The sequence below is a fragment of the Artibeus jamaicensis genome, unplaced genomic scaffold, assembly GCF_021234435.1.
Source record: "Artibeus jamaicensis isolate MK-2021 breed Jamaican fruit bat unplaced genomic scaffold, CSHL_Jam_final scaffold_1283, whole genome shotgun sequence".
Lineage (NCBI taxonomy): Eukaryota > Metazoa > Chordata > Mammalia > Chiroptera > Phyllostomidae > Artibeus > Artibeus jamaicensis.
Window position 1 is genome coordinate 16,086,361 of NW_026522028.1, and position 23,438 is coordinate 16,109,798.

Genomic DNA, 23,438 nt, shown 5'->3' on the forward strand with positions numbered 1-23,438 from the left:
AGTGCTTCTCAGATAAGATCAAATTCAAGGAGTTCATCATCACCAAGCCCTTATTATATGAAATGCTAAAGGGACTTACCTAAGAAAAAGAAGATAAAAAAGATGAACAGTGAAAGGACAGCAAACTCACAGTTATTAAGAACCACACCTAAAACAAAAGCAAACTAAAAGGACAGCTAATCAGGAGCAGAACCATAGAAATGAAGATCTCATGGAGGGTTAGCAACAGGGGAGTGGGAGGAGGAGAAGGGGGGGAGAAGGTACAGAAAATAAGTAGCAGAGACGGTAGATAGAAAATAGATAGGGGAGAGGGCAAGAATAGTATGGGAAATATAGAATCTAAAGAACTTGAGACACATGGTCATAAACTAGAGGGGAGAATGGTGCGGGTGGGGGTGCAGGGTGGAGGGGAATGAAGGGGGGGGAATAGAACAACTGTAATGGCATAATCAATAAAATATATTAAAAAATAAAAAAAGACATTACCAACCAAAAAATGGGTACAACTGTAACTGAACAACAACAATAAGAACAAGAAATGCTTTCATGTATGTGAATGAATAAAGTTATTTTTATATAAAATATAGACATTAAAAAACAATTATTAATATAGCAATACTTAGTAATCATGAAGAATCAGCCATTGGCTTTTTTTCTTTATTGAATATACTGGGGTGACATTGGTTAACAGCTTTTTAGGAAAAAAATCCATCACAATTGTTGTACAATTGCTGAATATACAAAGGTCTTTTTGCTGAAAAGAACTTCATTGTCATGTTCAAAGGAGAAAGTAGTTTCCCTACAGTGAACACATAGTAAGTGTTCTTAATATGTCCAAAGAGATAAGATAGGCCTCTCAGTTGTGGCTTTGGCCCTGGTGTTTGTCTTGTTGAGTATATAAAATGAGGAAGCCCTTTCCCCATCACTAATGTAGACAACTGCTCATCCCAGAATATCTCTTAAGGCATTTCCCTCCCTTTATGCCCTCTTGATAAGTACATTGCATGTTCAGCAATACACTGATTGATTTCCACAATGTGTTCTCCTAAATCTCCAAGTATTCTACTGCATAATATTACCTTTTGGGCTGAAATAGGCAAATGTAGGCCACACAATGTCCAGGTCCAAAGTCCCAAGTTTCTAAGAATGTTTTTACTAGAAAATTGGGGGCTCCCTTTTTGTGGCTCTAAGCTATGTATAATGTTTCTTTTTTTAACTTTCTGCATATTCTTTTACTTTTTAAATTATTGTTCTATTACAGTTGTCCCAATTTTCCCTTGTTGCTCTCCCCTGCCCTGCCCACCCCTCTACTGCTCCCACATTCCATCCCCACCCTGTTGTCCATGTCCGTGGGTCACTTACACTTGTTCTTTAAGTGGACCCTTCCCTACAGGAGCTTAAAGCAGTAGTGAGAAAAACTAACTTAGTTGCTAAAGATGTACAACTTTGAGAAAACTCTCTGGGTCTCAGATCTTTAAAATCAAGGCTTTGGGCTACATGAGTTGTAAATTATCTCAAAGTTCTAACAAACTATGATTCTAAGAATCCATATTTTCCATGTGTTTCTTTGAAGGCATGAAGAACCATGCATTTTAAGTTGTACAGTTATTCCAGTGGGTCTTAAGAAGAGGACCAGAAGTGGTTCTCCCAATAACCACAATTGTATAGCCATTTATAAGTTTGGCATTGAAGGGGAGCTAGAAATCATCAGCAAGGGAGAAGACGGTGAGGTGGAAAGAAGAACAGAACTGGTTGGAGAATTACTCTGGAATGATAGGTACCTGGTTAGAACTGGAGAAACCCTGAACCAGACACATTTCAGATTTTTACAGAGTTTTTGATGATAGACGAAAGTGGGAATTAAAATCACCCAAAGATTCTCCCTTCTCCCCCACTGAATTCCAACAATGGCACAACCCTACCATACAAATAAATACCATTGTAGCTAACTAAAATGTACATGTCCACTGTGTACCAGGAATGGAGGAAATAAAATTAAAGGTACAAGTAAAATTATTAAAATATTGGGAATGAGATTCTGGTCCATTTTACCCTGTGTCAGCTCCAGTCACACAGACTTAAGAGTCTGTAAGCTACCTCATCTATATTATTGGGACAGGGGGAGGTTCTATTACAGAATAATGATCCCCAAGTCTCCCCCTCTTACTTCTTAAGGCTACATATATCCATAATTCTAACTCATCTAGGTTTCCAGAGGCCAAGATATTCTTTTTATGCAATGCTAATCTCTTTGGCCTGATCCTTTTTATTCACCATAATCCTAGAAGTGCTTATTCTATCTAACCTTTGGTCTTTGGAATTTAGATGTCCAAATTTAAGAAATCACCCTTCCCTACTTGCTATAGGATATCTCTTAGACCTAGTTGGTTTTTAAATACTTTGGATACACAAGCCAGTGACGAATCCTATTTCTCTCTTACTACCCCTCCTCCCTCTCTATTGTCCTACCTCTCTTTCTCTCTTTTTCCTCATTGATTAAAGTATATTTTACATCAGAAATCACATTTTAGTCAAAATTTTCAGCAATCAAGGTATAAGGGCATGGAATCAAGAAATAGAGGTTTGCCCTGACCTCTATTGGCTCAGTTGGTTGGGTGTCATCCCATAAAGCAAAAAGTGACTGGTTCCATTCCTGGTCAGGGCACATGCCTGAGTTGCTGGTTTGGTACCTGGTCAGGACGTGTATAAAAGGCAACCAATTGATGTTTCTTCTTCACATTGATGTTTCTCTCCCTTTCTTTCTCTCTCCTATTCCATCTCTCTAAAAATTAATTAATTAATTAAAAGAAATAGAGGCTTCTTGGGGGTAAGCAATTGGAAGAAAGCTGATAGTATCATGATACTGGTAGCAAGAGTAGCCCAGCTAGAAATTTAACAGACAGAATCAGGGAAAGTAACACATGAGAACAGCCCTCTTGGGGCCAGAATAAGCCTCAAAGATTTTCAATACCCTGCCCCTGCAAAGGAGTCCAGATTTAATGGGATCAGATTGTGGACCCCCAGGGCACTGTTAAAAACAATAGCAATTAGTGAATTAATAGCTGGGTCTGATGCACATAGAGGCTGATGGGCCAAAGCTTACAGTGCAAACCAGGGAAAAAGAGAGTCAAAGAGAGCCTACCTAAAAGTACAACTGTCCCTGGTTGTCAGGCAAACTGTGTGCATGCCCCAGGCAGCAGCACTTTGTGAGGAGTGACATCAGAGGCTACACAGAGAGGGAACAAACTTCACTGAAATAGTCCAGACAAGTCACTAAAAAATAAATGAGCAAACAAGCAAATCAGAACAAGCCCCAGAGGAGCATGGGAATAACTATCTAGAGTACTATGATATATTACCTAGAATGTTCAGTTTTCAACAAAAAATTGCAAGACACACACACACACACACACACACACAAAACCACAGGGAAAAACAAGCAAGCAGTAGCAATCGCCTTTGAGAAGATTAGGCATTAATTTAGCAGACAAAAATTTCAAAGCAACTGTTACAAATATGTTCAAAGACAGATATATAAAATACTTCACTCAACAAGAACAGAATATACTTTCTTCTCAAGAGCACATGAAGCATTCTCCGAGACAGACCATATGCTAGGCCACAAAAAAGCCTCAATCTGGTTTAAAAGGATTTAAATCTCATGCAAAGTATGTTCACTAACCACAATTGAATTCAAGTAGAAATCAATAACAGAAGGAAATATGAGAAATTAAGAAATATTCAGAAATTAAACAACACACTCCTAAATAACATTATGAAGTAAAGAAAAAATTCCAAGGGAAATTAGAAAATAGTTTGGGATAAATGTAAACGAAAGCACAACATAGCAAAACTTTTGGGATGGAACTAAAGCAGTATGTACAGTGAAATTTATAACTTCATTTAAAAGAGGAAAAAAATCTCAAATTAGTGACACTACTTTCACCTTAGGAAACTAAGGTGAAAAAGAAGGGCAAACTAAATTTAAAAGCAGAAAGAGGGAAATAATAAAGGTTAGAGCTGAAATAAATAAGGATAACATAGAATACATTACAGAAAAGTCAATAAAACCAAAAGTTGGCTCTTTGAAAAGATCAGTAAAATTGACAAACTTCAGTGGGACTGACCAAAAAAAACAAAATAAACTCAAATTACTAAAATCAGAAATGAAAGAGGGGACCATCACTACTGACCTTACAAAAAATATACACACATACATACAGTTGTTTGTATGGAAAAATACGAATTCATAAATAATAATACAGGACTAAGCTGTTTTGCATACTCACAAGTATAAACCTACTTTTGCCCATCCCATGTGTTTGTTTGTGTGTGTATTCTACAAATATAGGTCAACAAATTAGATAAATTAAATGAAATGGAAAAATTCCAAAGGAACACATGAACTATCAAGACTACCAAGATGCAAACTACTCAAAAAGAAATAAAAAATCTGAGTAGAACTGCTATAGTAAGAAACATGATTAAGTTAATAATTTTAAAACTTCCTATGAAGAAAAGCCCAGACTCAGATGGCTTCATTCTACCAAAAATTTGAAGAATGTTTAATATAATTAATTCACAAACTCCTCTCCAAAACAGAAGATGATATAATACTTCCTAACCATCCTATGAGGCCAATTTTTACATTAATACCAAAGACATCCCAAGAAAAGAAAACTATATACCAATATTCCTTATGAATATAGATGTAAAAGTCCTCAAAAATATTAGCAAACTGAAGCCAGCAACATATAAAATGGATTATACATGACCAAGTGGGGTTTATACCAAGAATTTAAGGTTAGTTTAACATCTGAAATCAATCAATGTAATACAACATATTTAACAGAATAAAAGACAAACACCACATGATCGCCTTAATAGATAAAACAAAAGCATTTGACAAAACCCGATACTCTTTTGTGATAAAAGCACTCAACACAGTAAGCACAGAAAGAAACTTCCTCAATCTGATGAAGAGCAGCTAAAATACCACCAAACAGCTAATACACTTAATGGTAAAAGGCTAAATGCTTCCTTGTAATATCAGGAATAAAACAAGAATGTCTACTCTCACCACTTCCATTCATCACTGCACTGGAGGTTCCAGACAGGGCTACTAAGAAAAAGAAATAAAAGGCAACCCAATTGGAAAGAAAGAAGCAGAATCATCTCTATTCACAGATAATGTGCAGTTGTATATAGAAAGTCCAAAGGAATCCACTAAAACCATCAGAATGAATAAACAAGTTTATCAAGGTTCCCCACATGAGATCAGTACATAAAAGTCAACTGTATTTCGATATGCTGACAATGAACAATCCAAAATGTAACTAAGAAAGCAATTCTGGTTACAATGATATTGAAAGTACTTAGGAATAAGTTGGGAATAACCTTAACAAACCAAGTAGTTCAATATACACAATTATAAAACACTGTTGACATTAAAGATCTAAATGAATGGAAAAACATCCTATGTTCATGGAGTTGAAGACATATTTTCAAGATTGCAATAGTACCCAAATTGATCCATAGGTTCAAGTCCATCCCTACCAAAATCCCAGCTGATTTTTGGTAGAAATTAATAAGCTGATCCTAAAGTTCATATGGAGAATTGAAGAGACCAAGAATAGTCAGAAAATTCTTGAAAAAGAAAAAAAAATGTGGAGAACTCACACTTTCCAGTTTCAAAACTTTGTACAAAGCTACAGTAATCAAAACTATGTAGTAGTACTGATGTAAGGATAGACATATAGATTATGGAATATAATTAAAAATCTAGAAATAAACCTTCATATTGATGGCCAATTTATTTTTGGTGAGGATGCCATGAAAATTCAATAAGAATAGTCTTTTTAACTAATGGTTCTGGGACAACTGGATATCCACATGCAATAGAATGAATTTGGACACCTTCCTCATAACTCAAAATGGATCAGACACCTAAATGTAAGAGCTAAAACCATAAAACCCTTGGAAGAAAACAGAGGAATAAATCTTCATGACACTGGGTTAGGCAATGGCTTCTTAGATACTATACCAAAAGCACAAAGCAAAAGTACTTCTATTACTCTGGCTGAGTAAAAGAAGCCAGACACTAAAGACCACACACTGTAATATGTCCAGAAAAGGCAAATCTATGAAGACCAAAAGCAGATTAGTGGTTGCCTAAGGCTGAGGGGTGGGGGGATAGGAGAGTGGGTGGTGGGGTGGAGATGGGGAGTGACTGATAATAGGCATAGAGTTTATTAGGTGATGAAAATGTTCTAAAATTATATTTTAGTGATAGCTGCACCACACTGTGAATATACCAAAAAACAATGAATTATATACTTTAAATAAGTACATTATGTAGTATGCAAATTATATATCAATAAAACTATTAAAATAGTGATGGATTCAGAGAGAAGGATATGATCTGCTTATAAGGCTAAGTCACTTTTTATCTCTATATTGTAAAGGACAACATCATCTGTGCTATGTCTTCTTCGCCACTTTGGTGAACAGCTGGATTACCTACCTGTTCCCACTCATACTTTGTTAAATACTGAGAAGGGGATCCTTCCATTCTGACTCCCAGTGGCATAGGACGTCCTCTATGTCTCTTTACATCAGTAGTGTTGCTTCTATCCAGTGGAACTGGTGGCATTAGCACAGATTTCAGCTACAAAACAAATTCATGCTTTAGTCAAACCCTATGCTTGGTGTGCTACGCACAGAACTTCAGTATCTGTTGCTATTCTATCTATATTTTTTATGCCTCAACCCAATGAAAAACACATGGTCATCTTTTCCATCTTACCCACCTCCTTTATCTTAGGGATCATTGATCTCTAGGAAGTGGGTCTGTTAAATTCTGTTTGCACATTTTTCAAATAGAAACATTGCCCTGTTGAAAAATAATTAAATTTTTAAAAATCTAAAAAAAAAAAAGAAACATTGCCCTGTAGGGAAAGTTTCCTATTAGAGTTTCTAAAGGAACCTAGAAGCACAGATGTCAGTACTAGACATGCTCTGAGGCAGGGGTGTCCAACCCATGGCCTGCAGACCACGTGTAGCCCAGGATGGCTATGAATGTGGCCCAACACAAAATCATAAATTTATTTAAAACCTTTTTTTGCCCTTATTATATATAATATTAAAGGGATTTATCTAAGGAAAAGAAGATCAAAACTATGAACAATAAAATGACAACAAACTCAGAACTATCAAAAACTGAACCTAAAAAATAAAAGCAAAAACTAAGCAAACAATTAGAACAGAAACAGAATTGTAGAAATGGAGATCACATGGAGGATTATCAGTGTGGAGGAGGTCGGGGGAGAATGAGGGACAAGGTAGAGGGAATAAGAAGCATAAATGGTAGGTACAAAATAGACAGGGTGAGGTTAAGAATAGTATAGGAAATGGAGGAGCCAAAGAACTTATATGTAATGACCCATGGACATGAACTAAAGGTGGGGAAAATGCTGATGGGAGGGAGTACAGGGCAGAGAGGGAGAAAATGGAGAAAAAAATGGGATAACTGTAATAGCATAATCAATAAAATATACTTAAAAATAAAGAAAATAAAACCTTTTTTTATTTTGGCTCATCAGTTTCGTTAGTGTTTGTATATTTAATGTGTGGCCCAATACAGCTCTTCTTCCAGTGTGGCTCAGAGAGGCCAAAATGTTGGACACCACAGCCCGAGGCATCATCACAGGAAATGGAAAGTGCTAAGGGAAAACTGTCTCCCTGTGAGCCTTTATATATATGGAGCTAAGAGAGAACCAATAGTCTTTGATTTCAGAACCACTTCAGGAGTGGCTGCTTTTTATTTTGTTGTGTTTTCCTGGAGAAGTGAGAAAGTCACACGTGCATCCAGGAAAGCTCTCAAAGGGGACATAATTTGAAAACATTGGAAGCCCTTCAACTTAAATGCAATGTGGTCTCAATCTGACCCTGCCAGCAATTGGTGATGTTCTCTAATCCTAGTAACAAAAGTGATGCATTTCTTTGAAAAATAAAATGTCTTTCTGATAGTATGTCAATTACTATAATCCCTTCTACGTTCCCTTACATTACCTGAGACTGTAATTTTACACTTATTTCTTTGTAGCACTCTACCCTTATACAAAACAATTTGATGAGATACTTCTGTTATATTGGTAGCCTTAGTTCAGTGACAGACAGTTCTCTGGGGTAGGCCCTTAGTTTCTTCTATAAACTAGGGTGTATATGAAATCTTACCTTTATTTTTCAAAACAAAATCGAATCTTATTCTGAGGTCCTGTCTCATTGAGATGGTTGGAAATTCAGTATTAACTACTATTGGTGAGTTCACAGTCTATGTTCCCCATCTCCCTCCAGCAAATGTCCCCAGAACCGAATATTCTGGGAAGACACTCTGGACTTGCATCCACACAACTTCTGATAAGTTCATTGGGCAAGTCAACATGGTATCAAATACGTGTGGCTCTGCTGTTTTCAAGGCCACTCAGGATAAAGACACTTTGCCTCAGCCCTTTCCTAAGGCACCACGCTGCCACTTTTGCTGGGAGGACCTACTAGCCATCCCTCCCCCTGCACCCACTTCCTGCCAGGGAGTTTGAAGAATACTAAAGCAGAGTCTTCATCTTATGGAGTATTCCTTCTCTGTCCCTCTGCATTGACTCCTTCCCCCAACATGCCCACCTTATAAAATGTCTTTAATGAGCCTAGAATGGAAGTTGTCAACAGGTGCCCTCAACCCTACCCCTCCCCTATTAGCAATTATACCACTACAGGTATAAACCAGGGAGCATGGTCACCCTATACTTGAAGGGTCCTAAGGGACGGGAAAGTAGGGGTTATAAAATTGGACTTGAAAATCCACTTTTATATCTCATCTGGTAGAGTTCCAAAGGCTTGAACCTATGAGTTTTACTATAGCTCAATTGTATTTAATACAACAACTATGTGCTGTCAGTTCTACCTCACTCTAGGAGGGGTAAGAGCTACAAAAATATGTAAGTCAAATTTCTATCTTTACAACCGATCTTATGAATAGGTGGAACACTGCTCTTCAAAGGACATGAGATTTGAGGTACCCTGAGACAGTTTCTGGCCCACAAACTTCTCTCCACAGTCCATTCTGGTGACTAAAATTCAAACCTTAGTCCCAAGTATCAGCAAAAAAAGGAGAGAGGTGGAGAAGAAAGCTCTATGTTCAGAGCTTACTCTATGCTGTTTTCCTCATCTAGTTTATGATACTTAATCCTGCCAACAATTCAATATGGCAGGTATTTTTAACTTCAGTGTATAGGTATGGAAACTGAGACCTAGAAAACTTTGGTTCCTTGCCCACTCAACCAGCCAGGAAGTGGCAGAAGCAGGATGTAAAGCTGGCTACACCTGTCTGATGTCAGAGCCTCATGGTGTTTACTAGATCAAGGTGGCTCTCAACCTAGGGTCTCCACAGATATAGTAATGGACATTCCAGAGACATGATCTTAATATCTGAAAAAGCCCTACAGAGGGTAACCTGCTCAGGCTAAGGAAAGGAAAAATTTTCCTAATCTCAGGAAAGGAAAAATTTTCAATCAGATAAAAGTGGCTACCATGGCTGATCAGTGCTATTGTCCTAGGACAGATGGTGGCAGAGTGTCCTGTTCCTGCTGTGTGCTTGCCAATATTTGACTGCCAAAAATACCATGTTCCATTGCTCTTGGTTAGAATCATATGCATTCATTATGCTAACACTGACTTCTCATGTTGGTCAAAATGACTTACTGGCTTGACTATGTGCTGATACTCAAAGGGGTGCTTAAAATGTATTGCAACAGGTATACTTTTGGGAGTAAAGAGAGGTGCTATTACCAATTACAGGAATACAACAGGTATAAACCAGGAAGTATGGTTCTCACTGGGTGAGGTTGGAAGGGGGCTATGCAAAATTACCACAGAATCAGAAAAAGGGTGTAAAAGTTTTTATCCGGTTTTGTCTTAGGTTTGCCTTGCTTTCATTTTAAATCTCTTAGGAGATATTCAATAAACATTAATTATATACTTACTACATCTTAGATTCTGGGATTATATCAGTGAACTAGAGAAGCAGGGGTAGAGAGTAAACAAATACTATCACAGTTCGTTATTGAATTTTGGTAACTGGTATGAAGGATACATACAAGGGGATTAAGACCATATAAAAGGGGGCTTGATCTAGCCTGCACATTGTGGAAGGCTTTGCAGAGGGGTATATTTAAGCTGAAATTAAAAGGATCAGAAAAAGGTAGCAATAGTATCATCATTCATGTGTAATAAAGTATAAGAGCTCCAAAAACTCACAGTGAACAGGGGTCACATTTCTGTCTATAGCAAATTAAATTCCAGCTCTAGATTCCACTTGCCTAGATTGGTTGGAAGTTGATTATCAGTCCTGAGGGGTAAGGGTTCATGTGTCTCACTGGGACCATATATGATCATCTGGCTCCAGAGTTGCTATTGGTTCTTATGCCCACGTGGCACCCTCTGTGCCCCTGGTCTGGATACTTGGCTGGTACAGGAGGAAAACACCTCCAGTCATTCTGCAAAGCCCAGGCAAAGGAGGCTTTCACAAAGGATGACAACTTTACAGGCCCCACACAACCACTTCCCTCAGAGATTTTATACATGTCCCTGCTCTATTTCTGTTGTATTTAATATGAATACTTAGGTTTAAAAATATTTCCAAAAACATTACCTTGAGCCATTTAGAGTATATTAAGGGAAATAGTATGAATTCAGAAATAAAGCGCTGTATGATTCCACTTATATGAAGCACCTAGAGTACTTAAATTTATAGAGACAGGAAGTAGAAGGGTGGATGCAGAGGTGGAGGAGGGGGAATGAGAAGTTAGTGTTAATGGGTATATAGTTTCAGTCTGGGAAGATAAAAAGTTTGAGAAATGGGTGGCAATGATGTTGGTGATGGCTGCACGACAATGTGAATGTATTTAAAGCCACTAAACTATACACTTAAAATTGGTTATAGTGGTAAATTTATGTTATGTGTATTTTACCACAATATTAGAGACTTTAATTTTTTAAATCAGGATTTTTCACCTTTAGAAACTATATGAAATGCCAACATTTCTTTATTTTCCCACATTCATCATGAATTTTCAAATTTCCCATGTGGAGAAGTTACGCCTATACTTATCATACAATCATGGATTTTCTAGAATTTGCAGTAATCTTTTCAGAGTTACAACTACTAAAATATAAATGAATACAAAATAATACATGGAAATAAGAGTTATACATCCCCATATAAATCTCTGAGACAAGATTCATATAAACAGCCATCTTACTTTGTTTCTTTCTATATTATTGAGTAAAACCAAATCTGTGGAATCTGATATCCCACCATGCACGATCAGGATTTCTTCATCAATGATTGTACCGATTGGCAGCCAGGCAAAAACGTCTTCCAAAAATTTTAAGATTTTTTCCCCATGTATCTGTAAGTAAGAGCTTGAATCAGTTTTCCTGGTGGGTTCAAGTTTATTGAGTAGTCTCAACTTGTAGACAAAAAGCAAATCAGTTTTCATGACACCCAAATGAAGTCAGCACGGAGTCACTAACCCACTAGCATGCGCTAATCATGTCTCTTTAGTCTGTAGTTTTGAGACTTTGACATCTTGGAGGCTTCAAGTCCCTGAGACTGTACCTCTCAGGGCTAGCTCATTCTTAGGGATAGTAAATGACTTGCCTTTTATATGCAAACCAATCAGTCAAGAGTCAATACCCCCAAACACCTCTTTTATGGGGCTGATATTACTCAAACTACCAAACCCTAAATATGCTTACACTGTCTCTCCCAATTCTCCCCAAGGAAACCAAAATAAACATACTCCCTCTCACACCTTCTGCCTTCTTCCCAAGCTTGGTGCTTCCCCATGTGGCCCCACAATGTGGCATGCTATGCCTCCTGTTTCCAGGTAACTGTGAATAAAAAACCTCTTCCTTTAAGACAGCTACTTTCATTTCTGCATGTTTTACCATACCTGGGTAAAAAAAAAAAGTCCCAGGTACTCTTAAAACAATGGAACAGGTTGTTTCTATGCTGAAATTTACAAAAGTCCCAATGCAAAAACTTGCTTTGGTCCAGGAAGAAAATTAAGCCTCCACCACGCCCAGGACTTCCTTTTATTGGTATGGATTTTGACTAGTTCACCCATCACCCTTCCTGAAGGCTCACTCCTTTTTCACTTCTCCATATAGACAGCAAAGAGAATTTGTTTTAAAGTATGAGTCTTACCTTGTATTTACTCAAGATTTCCTTTGTGAAGCCATACCTGGAAAAAAGTGGGATTTATACTATTTAATTAAATGTTGATATAACTCCTACTTATGTGAGTCACGCAAAAAAGGGAGGCCTTGACATCTCATTATCACAAATGTCAATAAGTTCAGAAATTAGACTTCAGTTGGAGAGGACTATTACTTACCCAAGTGTTTGCTAGACATGATGGAAAAGAACAAAAGCAGCCAATGACTTCATTGCTATCCTCAAGGAGCTTGTAGAATAGTAGGGAAAAGAGGATAAAGTCTCATGAAACAATCACAAGACAACTTAAAAAATACGTGGTAAGCATAGGTTGTATCAATGCTGCAAGTATTCAGAGAAGAAGCTGTGTGAGAGAATGCTTTTAGTTTAGATAGAATTTCTCAGACCATTTTTATCTTATAGTAAAAGAATGATAGTGAGAGGAAAAAAGACTGAACAGAGATAAAGAAAAGCCTAGAAGATAAACAAGTTGGCTCTTTATAGTCTCTCTGATACACTTCATATAATGGTATTGAAGGTTTTAATAGAAAGTGTCAGGAATTTTAGAGTCTGAATAGCAGTTGCTAAGGGATATTTAATGATGGGATTTGTTTTCAATTACTTTTCTTTGCCTTAGCATAATAGCACACACCCTTGATACCCAAAATGGTAAAGTTGGAACACAACATACTCACTCCCCATTTCTATGCAAATCGTGTCATGTCAGGCTTGTACAGTGTAACATTATGTTTTCTGGGATTAATTCAGTCCTATGCTCACCAAAGGTGTCCATGTTCTTAAATCCAATGGACACTTTGCAGTTCTCATCTTTCTTGCCCTTTCTGAAACACTAATACAGTTGACTATACAGTCCTTCTGGAAAACTTTCCTTCTCTTGAATTGATTGACAGTAAACTCTCCTGGTTTTCCTTCTACCTCTCTAGCTAGTGTGAATCTCCTTTGCAAGTTCTCCTCTACCGAGCCTTAAATGTTGGGAGTTTCTTCAGATTCTGTCCCAGGCCCTATTCTCCCTTCACTTTCTCCCTTGACAACATCATCCTTGCCCAGGGCTTCAGTTATTATCTATGTGCCAATACTACAGGACAGTGCTCCAGCCTATACTTCATTTCTGAGCTTGGGACATGTATACTCAACTGCCTACTCAACAGCACCTCAAATGAACTTCCCTCAAACTGAACCAATCATTCTATCTCATCTCACTTTCTCCTCTTTTCATGTTCCCAATATCAGTGAATGATGCTATGTACCCACCAAACTCAAGCCAAGAACCTAGAGATCACCCTTGATTCTCTCCTCTTTCAAGTCCCTCATACTATGTTACCAAACCTTAAATTATCATTTCCTAAACTCCTCTTGAATCTACCTACTTCTTTGCATCTCCACCCCCATCACCCTAGTCAAAGTGAAAATCCATCATCTACTCTGCAACTGCTTCTTAAATGGCCTCCCCCCATACAGTTGCTACCCCTCTCCAAATTACTCTTCCTGCTGCATTTTAAAACACAATTTTTTGATACTCTCCAATGATCTTCTGTTGTCTTCACAAGAGAATCCAAATTCCTTTGCACAATTCAACCATTTCTTATGTCTGCAGCAGTACAAGACACCATCCTGTCCCTCAGTCTATGCTCCTGCCTCCTGAACTTCTTTCAAGTCTAAAAAGTCTTGTCTTAAGCTCTGCATAAGTTGTCCCCTCACTGTGAAACACCATGGCCCCTGCATTGCCTAGTTCATTCTTCAGGGCTCAGGCTAATGCCATACTTCTGTGGGACAACCTTCTGTCACCCCTCAGACACTTTACAAACTCATCACACTTGAAAAACCTGTTCAATACATGTTCTGCCTACTATATATAAACTCTATGAGGGAAGGGCTGGCTGCATGTGTCTTTCATTAACCATTGTAAGCACTAAATAAATATGATTGGCTAAATGAATAAACGAAAGGATAAAAGGCATGCCCTGATAAAAGTATTTAGCTACGCTACATACAACGGGCCTCTGATAATAGTCTTGGAATGTCTTTCTTCATAGTCTTAGTATTTGTTTCCATACCTAGGAATTAGAATAAAACTCTGTACTGTGACCAGGTGCCAAAACTGCACCAAAGACAAGACTAATCAATTGCTGAGCTTTGATCCAAGGCACCCAAAAGCCCAGGACCAAGAACATGAAACACACCAAGCCTTCTACTGCCCTAGGGCAAACTGGTTCCTATATTCTGTAAAACAAGAAACAACAACAAAAAATGAAACAAGAAAAAGAAAAGGAGGAGGAGGAGGAGAACAGGAGGTAGAAGAGGAGGAAGAAGAAAAATAAAAAAGGGAAAGGGGAACATGTATCACCTACTGGGCCTTTCAGCAAAAACTGGTAAATCATTTAATCAATCTTTATTCCTCAAATCCCCAGCGAGCCAGAGAGTTGAAATGCTATGTTACTGCTGTTCTCAAATATGTTTATGAACAACTGTGCCAGAAGCAATTACCATGTGATTAAAAACATACACATTAATGAAAAACACAGTACTACTTTCTGAAACAACATGTGAGACAAGCCAAAAGGGTAGCAACAGAATGATCCCATCTAAGCCTGTTCACAGAACCTACCACACCTCCAAACCTGACCTAACACATTGACCCAGCACTCAATTTGCACGGTGAAGGGTGGTTTGGGAGGATGAGAAAGAACATAATAGAAGGAAGAACAGAACTGGAAGAAAATATAGGAAGAGGACTTCAGAACAATGTCCACTCACTCAGTAGAAGACAGGAGGTTGTAGAAAGGGGTAAGAATTGAGATCTTTCTTGAGATTCCTCTCATCCCAACTTCTCTACATTCACCTCTAATTCTTTGCTAGGAACTAAACGTGACAGAATTCTCCAAAATGGGGGTGGGGGGAAGAGGACATCTAAAGGCCTAAAGGTTACCTCATGTTCATTAAAAAATCTTCATGGTTTCCTCTGTTCAAGCACATATCATCACCATAGAGGAGAAAACCCACACACAAGATCATTAAGACCTCGACGGAATTTTTTCCTCGGTCTACAAAATCACCATTAAAAACATATGGGTTGGATGACGAAGGGATGCCATTCTGTGGAAGGAGGAGAGGAGAGAAAAACAAGCAGTTAAAAATGTATTTTTAAAGTAAGGCTTTGTACTTAATGTCCCTGAAGGACCATAGAGAAAGAAGCTGAGTCATTTCTCCCACTGGGAAAAAAATTGATCAGTTGCTTGAGTAGGTTTACTCTTCCAGAGCAGGCATCTCCTGCAAGGGGATGTAAAGAAATAGCTTGAGACAGGAAGATAATTGGGGGGGGGGGATGAGGATTGCTCATTCTACCCACCATCTATTATGAGTTTTCTCTGAAAGGAGCTGATCTTTGTCCTATCAAAAATGGCTACTCTCTTCTCTCCCTTTTCCCTGGAAAAGAGGGAAACTTCTAAGGGGCCCTATGCGTAACTTCTCTGGGCTGTGTGTGAGCCCCTCAAATTGCCCAAAGGGGATGACACTATACCCCTTCCTCCGCAGATCAAATAAAGAGAATGGATACAAAAGTGCCTGGGAATGTATAAGGCACTGTGTAGCTGACCAGGGCTGACATACCACCAGTACTCTCTGAGACAATCACACTGAGTATTGTTAGCTGGCATGTGTTCTCACTGCTCACTGATCAGGCCATATTAGTTGTTAAATATTTTGATTTTCACTCCCGAATATGAGATAATACTTTTTAAAACAGTGTCACTATGAAAAATAACTGGGATCAGGACAAAGGTCCGGTCTTTATAAGAACTATTGATTCCTTTACTTCTGTGCTACTAAATTCTAAGACAAAACAAACATATCATTGCCTACGAGACCTGGTAGAGAAATGGTTAAGTGCACCTTTATTGCATAGTTACTAGATACATTCAAATGCTTAAAAATACATTATAAAGACAAAATGTAAGTACTCTCTTATTACTTTATACGCACTCTCCTAGTATTTATATACATTTTATTCATATCAATATAACAAATAGTTTAAAAATAATACAGGTTATAACATATAACTTAGGGATTCCAGAAATCAATATGCAATGAAACATATTCTGAAGGTAATGGAAAACAAACAAGCAATCAGTGGTATAGTGTTCTGGGCCAGAAATAAAAAGACTTATCCTCTAGGCCAGCTCCACTATTACCCACATGTCCTTAGGCAAGTTATTTTATCTTTATGAGCTGTAAGTTTCTTCATATGTAAAATGAGGATGATAACCTACATACTTACCACACAGGACTACTTTTGAACTCAAGTGAGGCCATGTGGATAAAATTGCATGAAAACCATAAAGCACCATATAAATTAAGAGATTCGTTTTGTTATGACCTTTGTATTATTTGAATTTTAAGACCCCGTTATTTTACATTTTTATACATTTATTTATATAACTTTATTCACGCTGGGCTTAGATAGCATGAATCAGTTGCAAAAATATTGGCTACTGTTCATCAAACCTTCAAGAAAAAGTGAAGGTTTCTACAACTTTGATACTCTTCCTTCCCCCAGTCTGGGATTAGTAAGCTGGAGAAGATGACAAATTTCCTTATATTAGAACTTCTCATCTCTAGTTAAGCCAAATTTTGTTTATAGGTATTTCATCTGAATAATGAATTTCTTTGTCAAACCTAAATTTAAGCCAAAAATAATAATGGTCAGCTAGGCCATCCACTTTATACATGATGCTTGACAACCAATGAGTTTTAACCTTTTCAAAAAGTCAAACACATCGCCAAAAGCCTGAGATTTGTGGTAATGAAGATCCTTCAACTGAGTAGATCATAGTCTCTGAAAGTGATTCCAAAGGGAGCCCTAAATGTGTATACTGAACACCTGTACATGTTGAGCCTTTGCATTAACTGCTTCAAAGAGGGCAACATTCATTTCAATGTATAAGATCTGCTCTGTTGGTCCAGGATTAGTCATATTACTTTATATAGTCTGAGTCAAATACATTTTAGCCTTGAAATAATAGGGAACTGGAAAACAGGAAAGAGGATGAAGAGTAAGTCTCCAGAAACATAAGCCTTTGGAATATTTAGGCTTCTAGTTACTGAGATTTCTCTGGGTTTCCTTCAAAGAAGCAAACCCTACTGTTGTACCCTATCCTTCATTCAGTTCCAGTAAAACAAACTCTCTGGCTTATTCTGTAGCTGATATACAATAACACATCTATGACATGGAAATGAAGTTGACAAATATCAAAAACTCAGGGTAGCCCTAGCTGGTGTAGCTCAGTGGATTGAGCGCGGGCCTGCGAACCAGACAATTGCGGTTCGATTCCCAGTCAGGGCACATGCCTGGGTTGCAGACCAGTTCCCTGCAGGCCAGTTCCCAGCAGGGGATGCACAAAAGGGGATGCATGAAAGGCGACCATACATTGATGTTTCTCTCCCTCTCTCCTTCCCTCCCCCTCTAAAGATAAATAAATAAATAATAATAAAAAAAAACTCAGGGTAATCACGATTTTGAACAGCACTCAGATGACCTGCAGGGGGCAGGGAGGTGGGGGACAGCAGACTGCAATGGTAAATCTCTTGAATAGAGACATACGAGACATTTCCCTACACTGTCACCTATTTCCTACTGAAGCATTTTACAACAGACATCTAGAAGATATCCCAATTTTTGTGCACATTTTCCCCAAGGCACATCATACAATAACCTCTGGACCTCAACTCCACATTATTTCAATTTTTATATCTTTCACAAATCCTATTTCAGAGGTCTGTTCTGCTTGCAACATACTGCCTTAATCTCAAAAGGAAAAGAATTGATTGCTGTGGCAGTGTGAAGCATGTCAGTGATAGAAAACAAGAAAATATTTAATGAACTTCTCAACTGGAAAATCATAGGCATGGGGGGGGAGGACAGAAGGGAAGAGAGAAAGAAAAAGGAAGAAACAAGATGGCATGGCTTCCAATGGGCAGCATCAATATGACACTCACAGGGTGAAGAGCTAATTAGCCTTTCTCTGTCCACATGCATCTCTGTTTCAGCTCAGGAGGTCTCCACTCACAGCACGAATTTAACAAAATAATTTGCCAATACTTGATCTAAAATTTCAAGCTTTGTTTTCAGCAAGGAAAACTGCCTTGCAATGTTAGCAAAGCTAAGGCTCTGAATAAAGTATTTCAAATTGGTCACTCTAATTAAACTAAAGTGGCTGACTTAAATTAACCTGTTCATAAAATGAAATCTAAATATATGACCTAACAAATGCTATGTAAATTGCTTCACTTAAAGACATTGGAGCCATATAAAGTGGAGATGCCCTTTTTAGCACAGGTCTGTCATGGTTAACTGTGTGTCACCCAGAGGAAAGAATTCTTTCCAAAACCAGATAGGACTGTGATCTGAAAATGTCTGGCTTTGTGGCAATGTGCTTAAATGATACAATTTTTAAAAACAACCAAATATGAAAGAAGCCAAAATCTCTAAAACAAACAATAACAATCATTAGTATGAATCCCATCATTTATTGCAGTATACCACAAAAAGTGTGTGAGAATAAAACATTTTCCAATCCTCTAAAACTTTCCTTCACTACTTAGGCACTTATTAATTACTAAAACTCTTTGAAGGGACTGTCTTAAATGTCACCTCCTCCAGGAAGTCTCCCATGAGGTTAGGTGCTCCTCCAATGTACTCCCTTGGAGCTTTGTGCTTGTCCCAATTATAACGTGTCCCACCTCAGAACTGTCCTATTTATTGCTTTATTAGTTGACCTTCCTTCACTAAACTGTGATGTCTTTGGAGCTAAAAACAGTGTCTCAGTCATATTGTATCACCAACCTTATCAGAGTACCACATTCATAATAAGTGTTTAATACACATACATAAAGTGAATGAACTTCATATTCATCTTTGTATCATTCCACAGTTTATACTGAATTAAAAAAATTAGTGGGAAGATACCCTTTTACATATAATTTGGATAACAATAGAAGTCTATTGTCACAGCAACCACTTGAATGAGAAGGGTAATATGGCCAGACACCTCAGGGGGACCCTATGTTATACCTCTTCCTCTCAGGCTATGCCCTTGATTGGCCTTGGGCCAGCCCCAGCCCTGCAGCCTACTCATCCTATACTGTATAAAAGAACTGGTGAGAGCAAAACACCAACGGAAAGATGAGTTACAATTTTGCCTGAATTCAAAGCCTGAGGTTTTCCTAACTTCTATTTTGGGTTGATGGAGAAGAATCAGTTAGTCAGAGCATAATATAAATGTGGTCATTTATAGCTCCAAAATTCTCCAACAGGATGTAGTTTGCCAAACTATTCCCTGCCATGTGAGCTCAATCATAACTTGAATAAAATAAAAATGATTTTCATAAATAAAACACAGATAAGTTGATCATTTTAATAAATTAAATAAATAAATAAATAAATAAATAAATAATAAAATAAACAAGGATCAGTGAAAGCATGGTCACTGGCTGCTTCTAAACGAAAGACAGCTAGCCTCTGGCTGACACTGGGGCAGCTAAATCCTGTGTTCTCCTATGAATAAATGAACCAGAGGAAAGCACTGATTACAAAGCATTACAGGTAATTGGGATTAACACGTTGTTGATGCATTGAGTATCACAGTGAGAATCAGCCACCATCACAGAAAACAGCATTTCCTGAAGCAAGTGAGTGATTGCTTGGGTTACAGCACCTGTTGTAATCCTTGAGCAGGCAATCTTTGTATCTGATGCCAAAAAGAGAACCTACCCCTCCCATCTTTCTCCTCATTTTAAGATGTTCTTCTTTCCCTCCTCATCTCCTTTCCTGGCCCATTACTCTTCTCCCAACTAATCTTATTTTATTTTTATGTTCGCTGAGACCCAATAATGATATTCACTCATACTGTAAGCATTGCTGAAATGAATTTTCCAGATCACTGAAACTCCTTTAAAAGCTAGAATACATTTTAAAATTAACTGAACCACTTTGGCTGAGAGTTTTTTAAATGTACCATTTGTTTCTTTACTTCTTAGCACAGTGCACACCTTAGAATCTGACACCTTCTTGACCTTGCAGGCACATCAGGCTAAGCAGGCCCTCAGACCCCTCTGGGAACTACAGACGGCTCTTCACTGCACACAATATCCCTGATTCTCGATTACTACTTCATTTCCTGTCTCATTGTTAGAGTTCTAGATCTTCTCTTACTGTCTGGAAGATCTTTACATAACAGTCATTGTATCTCACTTTTGCCTCTCCCCTTCTACTCCCTAATCTGTTGGGGAAGTGGGGTGCGCAGGGAACTTGCAGGCCAGGCTGGGAAACTTGCAGGCAACATGTCAGGTAAGGTTTCACTGATATACGTTCACTGCTCTTTGAGGAAGGGCCTAGGACCTCTCCTGTGAGTAAAGTACATTGGACCTGTGACAATAATTTCAAGAGCTCAGAGACCCTTTTTACTTAATTCTAGGTTTCTGTAGAAGTGATAAGTGAATATAAAAAAGAAATAGACAGGAGTTTCATCTATGGACCAGTGCATATCACTGTCATTTGCCTTCATGTAAAACCACTGTTTCCAGAACAGTTTCTATCCATGGTTTAGGTAGCACTATACCCTGTACTCTGCCATCTACCATCATTCCTCATTTAAACTTCAGATTAAATTTCTGTTAAAGGTGAGATCATATGGTATTTGTCTTTCACAGCCTGGCTTATTTCACTCAGCATAATGCTTTCCAGTTCCATCCATGCTGTTGCAAAGGGTAGTAGCTCCTTCTTTCTTTCTGCTGCATAGAATTCCATCGTGTAAATGTATCATAGTTTTTCGATCCATTCATTTACTGATGGGCACCTTAGGTTGCTTACAGCACTTGGCTATTGTAAGTTGTGCAGGAACAAGTATAAAGGACACATGGACAATTACAAGGGGGGTGGAAATGGGAGGGAGGAGGGAAGTGCTGGGGGTGGGCTGAGACGAAGGTAAAAGGCAGAAAACTGTACTTGAACAATTCAAAATAAATAAATAAATAAAAGATAATGAATCTTTAAGAAACCACAATATCATTATCACAGCTTTTAAAATTGGCAATATTTAAAAATATTTATCAAATTATCTAGCCAGTGTTTCCACTTATAATTATTGCATAAATGTCATAATTTTTAAATCATATGTTTGAATTAGGATGCAAATGAAGTCTACATATTGCAATTCAAAAAAACCAAAAAACTTCAGATTAAAAAATTACAAAGAAGCTCAGACTGGTGTGACTCAGTTGCATGTACTTCATCCCATAAAGCAAAAGGCTGATGGTTCGATTTCTGGTCAGGGTCCTTGTCTGGGTCGTAGGTTTGGTCCCTGGTGGGGCGCATATGAGAGGCAAGTGGTTGATGTTTCTGTCTCACATCGAGGCTTCCCTCCCTCTCTTCCTCCTTCCCTTCCCCTCTCTCTAAAAATAAATAAATAAAATCTTTAAAAATGAGAAAGAAAAAGGCAGAATGCTGACTTTTTTTTTTCCATAAGTTAGAGATCATCAAACAGCATAGCTTCCTGAGCCATCTCTGTCCTGCCCTTTTCTTTCTCAGCCTTTGACTTAGGATACGCACTGCCCCTAAGCTAAGTGACTCACCATCATCAGGTGCACACAAGGTCATTCTCTCTTCTCAGACGCCATTAACTACACCATCTTTTCAGTTTCTGAAAGTGGCACCTGGCTGTCATCAAGGTCTTTTCCCTCAGTTTCTCCTTTTAAACCAAGTGATTTCAAGATTCTTGTGCATGTGGTTTAATCCACATCTGAGCTGCATTTTACCTGCTTCTCACTCAAGCCTTATAAAATTCTAGTTCATGGCTCCTGCAGACTTCTGCTTTCCAAACAACCCCTCTCACTTGCCTTTACCCAAATCTATTCCAAACAATAGTACCCACTCTTTTATCACTGGGCTCTCAATCTCTACTTCCTGAACACTGTCACTGGTTAACTCTCAAAATATTTCTTGCTATGTGAATGCTATGTTTTCACCTTTAGTTCTTTTTATAGTACTTCTTACCACCCACCTCCTCCTGTTCAATCTTTACATTAGCACCTTCCAGTTTTATATGTTCCATATAGTTTTCACTGTCCTTTTTGTTGTATTTTTTCCATTACCATTTAGTCTCCTTATATCCCCTCCCCCTTGCAGTCACCACACTGTTGTCCATGTCCATGAGTCCTTTTTTCCTTTTTGCTCAGCTCCTCCCCTCCAACCCCCTCTCCACCCTGAGCTGTCAGCCTGCTCTCTATCTATGAGTCTGTCTCTGTTTTGCTTGTTAGTTCTGTTTTTAATTACAGTCCATGTTGCATATTGTTTTGCCAATGGAATTAAAGGAACACGTTAGAATTCTTTTCTTCATGTCTGCTCCAGAGTCCTTTCCCTTAACATACCTTAATATCTTCAACTACTTCTGAAGAAGTTTTCGCTTCTAAATGCCTTGAAAGTCATTTTTCCCATTTAATTTACTCAACTATTTTCCCTTTTGTGTATTTACCAAAACCTCTAGAAAAAAATGACCAGATTTTTTTGTGTGTTTATTCCCCACATGCCTCTGTCCCCTCCTCCTTCTTCAGGTTGTAACTGTCAACAATAGCAGGACTAAACTTTTGAACATTTATATGGTGCTATGTAGAGTTATGCAAATTCCATTCCCCAACCTATGCAACTCCTTGGTGTCCTCTCACCAGTCTATCATCTCTACCTTTCCCACAGCTCTCCAGTTTGGCCAGTAGAATCCTCATTTCATGTTAAATAAACTCCCTTCTGCCTTCAACTCATTTGGAAAGGCTTCACTATGGAAACCTGGGCCTCCCTTAAAGATGCTGGAAGGAAAGGAGCCATTCTTCCACAGGATGGACACCTCAGGGTCTGGTATGGGGAAGGTCTACTCACTCCTCAGAGCCAGTAAAACACCAACACTTTGCCAGCCTTAGGTAAAATCCTCTCCTTCCAGGCCCATGACCTGTGACTAAACTTCCTTCCCCTGCTCTCCATCTGTCTGTCAGTCCTGTCACAAACTCATTTAATACATTTGCTTTCCATGTTTTTGACCTTCTCATGTTCCCTGTTTTCTTTCACTTTAGCTACCCACATTCTGGACACCACCTTGAACCC

General features: G+C 38.2%; 1 protein-coding gene across 1 annotated transcript in view; it reads right to left on the bottom strand.

Moving 5' to 3' along the window:
- The window catches only part of PPEF1 (protein phosphatase with EF-hand domain 1), an 84,177-nt gene that overhangs the window by 18,875 nt on the left and 41,864 nt on the right, over window positions 1-23,438 (bottom strand). The window contains exons 7-10 of the mRNA XM_037157500.2: window positions 15,222-15,388; window positions 12,266-12,302; window positions 11,316-11,465; window positions 6,524-6,667 (exon numbers count right to left, since the gene is read on the bottom strand). Coding sequence (XP_037013395.2) covers window positions 6,524-6,667; window positions 11,316-11,465; window positions 12,266-12,302; window positions 15,222-15,388 — 498 coding nt within the window. The remainder of the gene's footprint in view (window positions 1-6,523; window positions 6,668-11,315; window positions 11,466-12,265; window positions 12,303-15,221; window positions 15,389-23,438) is intronic.